At 38.2% G+C, this 7,854-nt stretch overlaps 1 protein-coding gene across 1 annotated transcript; it reads right to left on the bottom strand.

Annotated features, from left to right (window-relative positions):
• Positions 1-2,974: 2,974 nt before the first annotated feature.
• LOC124028548 (semaphorin-4E-like) lies at positions 2,975-7,788 on the bottom strand (the record flags this gene model as incomplete). The annotated part of the gene is made up of 4 exons (XM_046340589.1): positions 7,427-7,788; positions 6,328-6,461; positions 5,108-5,167; positions 2,975-3,082 (listed from the first exon to the last, which is right to left on the bottom strand). Coding segments are annotated over exons 1-4 (405 nt in total), but the record flags the coding sequence as incomplete, so codon positions are not given.
• Positions 7,789-7,854: the final 66 nt, after the last annotated feature.

The raw sequence follows: 7,854 nt of genomic DNA, 5'->3' as shown, positions 1-7,854 counted from the left end.
TATAGGTGTAGAGTATAATAATAATAGTAATATGGGTGTAGAGTATAATAATAATATTATATGTGTAGAGTATAATAATAATATAGGTGTAGAGAACAATAATAATATTATAGGTGTAGAGTATAATAATAATATAGGTGTAAAGTATAATAATAATATTATACGTGTAGAGTATAATAATAATAATAATAATATATGTGTAGAGTATAATAATAATATAGGTGTAGAGTATAATAATAATATATGTGTAGAGTATAATAATAATATAGGTGTAGAGAACAATAATAATATTATAGGTGTAGAGTATAATAATAATATTATATGTGTAGAGAACAATAATATTATAGGTGTAGAGTATAATAATAATATAGGTGTAGAGTATAATAATAATATAGGTGTAGAGTATCATAATAATATAGGTGTAGAGTATAATAATATTATAGGTGTAGAGTATAATAATATTATAGGTGTAGAGTATAATACTAATATAGGTGTAGAGTATCATAATAATATAGGTGTAGAGAACAATAATAATATTATAGGTGTAGAGTATAATAATAATATAGGTGTAGAGTATAATAATAATATTATATGTGTAGAGAACAATAATATTATAGGTGTAGAGTATAATAATAATATAGGTGTAGAGTATAATAATAATATAGGTGTAGAGTATCATAATAATATAGGTGTAGAGTATAATAATATTATAGGTGTAGAGTATAATAATATTATAGGTGTAGAGTATAATACTAATATAGGTGTAGAGTATCATAATAATATAGGTGTAGAGAACAATAATAATATTATAGGTGTAGAGTATAATACTAATATAGGTGTAGAGTATAATACTAATATAGGTGTAGAGTATCATAATAATATAGGTGTAGAGAACAATAATAATATTATAGGTGTAGAGTATAATACTAATATAGGTGTAGAGTATCATAATAATATAGGTGTAGCGAACAATAATAATATTATAGGTGTAGAGTATAATAATAATATAGGTGTAAAGTATAATAATAATATTATACGTGTAGAGAACAATAATAATATTATAGGTGTAGAGTATAATAATAATATTATATGTGTAGAGAACAATTATATTATAGGTGTAGAGTATAATAATAATATAGGTGTAGAGTATAATAATAATATAGGTGTAGAGTATAATAATAATATAGGTGTAGAGTATAATAATATTATAGGTGTAGAGTATAATAATAATAATGATAATATAGGTGTAGAGAACAATAATAATAATGATAATATAGGTGTAGAGTATAATAATAATAATAATATAGGTGTAGAGTATAATAATAATAATAATATAGGTGTAGAGTATCATACTAGTAATGAAAATATAAGTGTAGAGTATAATAATAATAATGATAATATAGGTGTAGGGTATAATAATAATAATGATAATATAGGTGTAGAGTATAATAATAATAATGTTAATATAGGTGTAGAGTATAATAATAATAATGATAATATAGGTGTAGAGTATAATAATAATATAGGTGTAGAGTATCATAATAGTAATGAAAATATAGGTGTAGAGTATAATAATAATAATGATAATATAGGTGTAGGGTATAATAATAATAATATGGGTGTAGAGTATAATAATAATATTATATGTGTAGAGTATAATAATAATATAGGTGTAGAGTATAATAATAATATATGTGTAGAGTATAATAATAATATAGGTGTAGAGAACAATAATAATATTATAGGTGTAGAGTATAATAATAATATTATATGTGTAGAGTATAATAATAATATTATATGTGTAGAGTATAATAATAATATAGGTGTAGAGTATAATAATAATATATGTGTAGAGTATAATAATAATATAGGTGTAGAGAACAATAATAATAATATAGGTGTAGAGTATAATAATAATATAGGTGTAGAGTATCATAATAATATAGGTGTAGAGTATAATAATATTATAGGTGTAGAGTATAATAATATTATAGGTGTAGAGTATTATAATGTGGTCCTTCTGTAGCTCAGTTGGTAGAGCATGGCGCTTTGTAACGCCAGGATAGTGGGTTCGATTCCAGGACCACCCATACGCATAAATGTATGCACACATGACTGTAAGTCGCTTTGGATAAAAGCGTCTGCTAAATGGCATATATATATATATATATATATATAATAATATAGGTATAGAATGTAATAATAACAAAAATAATATAGGTGTAGAGTATAATAATAATAATGATAATATAGGTGTAGAGTATAATAATAATAATGATAATATAGGTGTAGAGTATAATAATAATAATGATAATATAGGTGTAGAGTATAATAATAATAATGATAATATAGGTGTAGAGTATATAATAATAATAATGATAATATAGGTGTAGAGTATAATAATAATATAGGTGTAGAGTATCATAATAGTAATGAAAATATAGGTGTAGAGTATAATAATAATAATGATAATATAGGTGTCTAGTATATAATAATAATGATAATATAGGTGTAGAGTATAATAATAATAATGATAATATAGGTGTAGAGTATAATAATAATAATGATAATATAGGTGTAGAGTATAATAATAATATAGGTGTAGAGTATCATAATAGTAATGAAAATATAGGTGTAGAGTATAATAATAATAATGATAATATAGGTGTAGAGTATAATAATAATAATGATAATATAGGTGTAGAGTATAATAATAATAATGATAATATAGGTGTAGAGTATAATAATAATATAGGTGTAGAGTATAATAATAATATAGGTGTAGAGTATCATAATAATAATTTGTAAGTCGCTCTGGATAAGAGCGTCTGGTAAATGACTTAAATGTAAATGTAAATGTAATAATGATAATATAGGTGTCTAGTATAATAATAATAATGATAATATAGGTGTAGAGTATAATAATAATAATGATAATATAGGTGTAGAGTATGAGAAGAGACAGAGAGACAACGTGACTGACTATGAAAGCACACTTGGGATTGTAGGCGTAGGAGCCACAGACGTAGATCCTTCCATCCTTCAGAACCTCCAGCAGACAGATGTAGTTATAACAGTCATCCTGTAGAGGGAGACAAAGAAACATGTCTCAAACAGCATCCTATTCTCCCTATAGGCCCTGGTCAAAAGTGGTGCACTGAATAGGGACTAGGGTGCCATTTAAGATTAGCAGAGGGGGAAAACAGAAGCCTGTTTGTATCTCTAATTCTTTACGATCTATGGAGCAAAGAACCACCCTTGCTGTCTCTGGCTGGTTGGTTCCCCTCTCTCCACTGGGATTCTCTGCCTCAAACCCTATTACAGAGCCTGAGTCACTGACTTACTGGTGCTCTTCCATGCCGTCCCTAGGAGGGGTGCATCACTTGAGTGGGTAGAGTCACTGACGTGATCTTCCTGTCTGGGTTGGCGCCCCCTTGGGTTGTGCCGTGGCGGAGATCTTTGTGGGCTATACTCAGCCTTGTCTCAGGATGGTAAATTGGTGGTTGAAGATATTCCTCTAGTGGTGTGGGGGCTGTGCTTTTGGCAAAGTGGGTGGGGTTATATCCTGCCTGTTTGGCCCTGTCCGGGGGTATCATCGGATGGGGCCACAGTGTCTCCAGACCCCTCCTGTCTCAGCCTCCAGTATTTATGCTGCAGTAGTTTATGTGTCGGGGGGCTAGGGTCAGTCTGTTATATCTGGAGTACTTCTCCTGTCTTATCCGGTGTCCTGTGTGAATTTAAGTATGCTCTCTCCAATTCTCTCTTTCTTTCTTTCTCTCGGAGGACCTGAGCCCTCGGACCATGCCTCAGGACTACCTGGCATGATGACTCCTTGCTGTCCCCAGTCCACCTGGCCGTGCTGCTGCTCCAGTTTCAACTGTTCTGCCTGCGGCTATGGAACCCTGACCTGTTCACTGGACGTGCTACCTGTCCCAGACCTGCTGTTTTCAACTCTCTAGAGACAGCAGGAGTGGTAGAGATACTCTTAATGATCGGCTATGAAAAGCCAACTGACATTAACTCCTGATGTGCTGACTTGCTGCACCCTCGACAACTACTGTGATTATTATTATTTGACCATGCTGGTCATTTATGAACATTTGAACATCTTGGCCATGTTCTGTTATAATCTCCACCCGGCACAGCCAGAAGAGGGCTGACCACCCTCATAGCCTCTCTCGGTTTCATCCTTGGTTTTGGCCTTTCTAGGAGTTTTCCTAGCCACTGTGCTTCTACACCTGCATTGCTTGCTGTTTGGGGTTTTAGGCTGGGTTTCTGTACAGCACTTTGAGATATCAGCTGATGTAAGAAGGGCTATATAAATAATTTTGATTTGATTTGATATGATATGCGGAAACAGTTCAAGTGCCCTGGGATAAGGAATATTTTGGGGATTTTCAAGTCCCTGATTGCCTTTTAGTTTAAGCTAGGCTGAAGTGCATTTGGCAACTCCTTCTTACAACAGGGCCATAACAGAGCAGGATAAAGTTGCCTCTAGACACAGATCTCAGGTCAGTTTACATTCCTTACCATAATGGCTAAGGTTAGGATTTGGGGTAGATAACATGATCCTAGATCAGAGAACCTGGCTCTAAACAGATCAATAAAATATGGTTATAATCAGAAGTACAATGCAGGGTTTCTCAACTCAGGTGGCAGGAACACAATGTGTACAGGCCAAGGTTGGTTTTCATATGACTCCCATTGAATAAATGGTAGTGAAGAACTCTAACTCCCGGACTATTTAAGGTAAGTCATGCTTCTGTTTATCAGTCTTTGAAGATGACCAGATACAAAGTGAAAAGTCATCTGAAAGCCAAACATACAGGATGTGATGTGTTGTTGACAGGAAGCTGAAGAGTCAGTAAAGCAATCGTTATGGTAACGGTATCATACATCATGCCATAGGTGAGTATGACAAAGGCAAAGGTGATGGGTGTGAAGCATGGCATCTCACCGACACCTTTAACCACGTACATACACTACAGAGCAGCACACAGACACACACACACACACACACAGACACACACAGACACGCACACACACACCCAGACACACAGTTTTTGCCACTTAAAAACACAGATCAAGAGCACCCCACGTTGCTCACCACTCTCTTGCCTTTACCCATACAGGACTTCCTCTCCTCTTCTGTTGCCTCCCACTTAATCTGCAGAGACATAGTCAAAGAGAGAACACACAAACACATACAGTTACATCCCACAGTTAAACAGGTTGAGCCCAGTAGACTAAAAGCAGTGTCAGTGGAGAATCTCTATTGAGAAAGTTGTCCAGGACTAGGTTTAATCAATGTCTGGCATAGTGTGTTTGTCCAGGTAAGACGTAGGTTTTTCTAGGTTTTGTGTTCATGAATACTCCCATCATGAACACACCAAAAATATATACACACTCGTTTCACTGCCAGTTAGCTAAGATCAAGAGTGGAAATATGCACAGATAACCGTGCACACACAGACAGTCAAGTGAAGAAGTCCCCCTCCCATCTCTCTGTCCCTCCCATCTCTCTGTACCTCCTTCTCTTATCTCCCTGTCCCTCCTTCCCTCCCTCCTATCTCACCCCTGTCCCTCCTCCCCCTCTTATCTCCCCTGTCCCTCCCTCCCTCCCTCCACCTCTTATCTCCCTGTCCCTCCTCTCTTATCTCCGCCCTCTTATCTCTCCCCTGTCCCTCCCTCCGCCCTCTTATCTCCCTGTCCCTCTTATCTCCTGCCCCTCTTATCTCCCTGTCCCTCCCTCCGCCCCTCTTATCTCCTGTCCCTCCCTCCATCTCCCTGTCCCTCCCCTCTTATCTCCCTGTCCCCCTCTCTCCGTCCCTCCCTCTGCCCTCTTATCTCCCCTGTCCCCCCTCCCTGTCTCCTCCCTCCCCTCTTATCTCCCTGTCCCCTCTCCTCCGTCCTCCTCCACCCTCTTATCTCCGCCCCCCTGTCCCTGCCCCTCTCCTGTCCCTCCTCTTATCTCCCTGTCCCTCCCCCCATCCCTCCGTCCCTCCCCCTCTTATCTCCTTATCCTGTCCCTCCCTCTGCCCTCTTATCTCCCTGTCCCTCCCTCCCTCCCCTCCCATCTCCCTGTCCCTCCCTCTGCCCTCTTATCTCTCTGTCCCTCCTTCCCTCCCTCCCATCTCCCTGTCCCTCCCCCCCATCTCCCTGTCCCTCCCCCTCTTATCTCCCTGTCCCTCCCCCTCTTATCTCCCTGTCCCTCCCTCCCTCCGTCCCTCCTCTTCCCATCTCCCCCTCTCCCCCTCCTTATCTCCGTCCTCTTATGTCCTTGTCCCTTGTCCCTCCCCCATCTCTGTCTCTCCCTTTCTCTCTCACTGATGGGTGTTTCCAGGTGAGGTTGGAGGTGTGCAGTGCCAGAATGGAGCCTCTGGCTCCCAGGTAGAGTGTCTCAGAGCTGGGGTCTTGCAGGAGGACGCTGGCGTTGGACACCCCCAGAACTGCACCTAACCCTGAGGAGAACAGGACATAACATTAGGGATGTGCCCCAAATGGCTATTTCCTACAGTGCACTACTTTGGACCAGGGCTCCGTAATATATAGACTCTCCTGCTCCGCCCCATTTATTTGCCTTTGACCTTTGAGTGAATGTGCAAAGGATGAGACTGACTTACAGGGACTTTACGGAACCATTTCTAAGCATCAGTAATTGTGTCACTTCCTCTACTGAGAAATACTCTTGTGGTTTGTCGGCTGCTACCCAGAGCTGGGGTGCAATAATTAGTACAAACAAAAAATGGTTTCTATTGGACAAATTCATTTAGGTCCATCCCCATTTCATTCCGTTTAAGAAATGTTTTGCAACAGAATCAGCATAATAAATAAACCCCTACTCACCAGTCACTCAATGCTGATTTAGGTAGACAATTGTGGGGCTAAACTCTCCTTTGCGTTTGCTATTTAGTCCGTGACATAGGCTCAATATGTGTCCGGTAAACTGCTCCTTGTTGCATTTGTGTGTTAACACACACACACACCACAAAGAGTGGGGCATCTTTAATCCACCATATTCTCTGTATCCATGAAAGCAGGCAAAACTAGGATAACACTGTAACCCCAGTCTATACTCACTCTGCATTATTCCAGGTACTTAGTGAAAACAGCAGTGAAATGACACGCCTGTCTTCAGTCATTTTATGCCTCCATCCTTCCCATCTGGTTAAATGTTGAATTAAGTAATTAACCTCTCCACTCCCAGATGAATAAATTACGCTACCAAAACCACACTGGGTGCTGATAATAGACTTCTTACAAATCTACTTGTTTGCTAGGCAACATCATTTGCATTGCTATGACTAATTTGATTGTAGCCTCCATAACGTTACCGTATCCATTAGGAATTGCTATACATTTTATTGCTATACATTTTGTATGTAGAGCGAGAGAGAGGCCGTTTGTCCAACTGTACTGTACTCACCTCCGTGAACATTGGGAATTGGTGTTTGACAACGAGATGAACCAGTTGTGAGCCACAAGATCACGGCCATAAAACAGGTGGTCCGCATGTTGAGAAGTGACATCAGGAAGAATGTCCGTTGATGACCGCGCGTCAGTTACGCATCATTAAAAGTGCGCTCGGGGCGTTCTGTCAAAAGTGGAGGACAGGGGGGAACGAAGCGCCTACAGAAACCAAGAAAACAAAAAAGTACGGTTCAAGTGTATCAAAATACGGCGTATTTTTTTATTCTCACCTACCTATTCGGTGTCCGATTTGGTGCTATTTCTAACACGGTATAATAGGCTACTTCGCCTCCTGGTGAGGTACAGTACAGTATGTAATAGAACTATTACAACGTGTTAAACCAGGAAGCGTTCAAATCTCTCTAAATCAAACGTCAATACACG

This window comes from Oncorhynchus gorbuscha, unplaced genomic scaffold (assembly GCF_021184085.1).
Source record: "Oncorhynchus gorbuscha isolate QuinsamMale2020 ecotype Even-year unplaced genomic scaffold, OgorEven_v1.0 Un_scaffold_4426, whole genome shotgun sequence".
Classification (NCBI taxonomy): Eukaryota; Metazoa; Chordata; class Actinopteri; order Salmoniformes; family Salmonidae; genus Oncorhynchus; species Oncorhynchus gorbuscha.
Note: the sequence above shows the minus strand (reverse complement) of the source record. Positions and strands in the feature narration are given on the sequence as shown.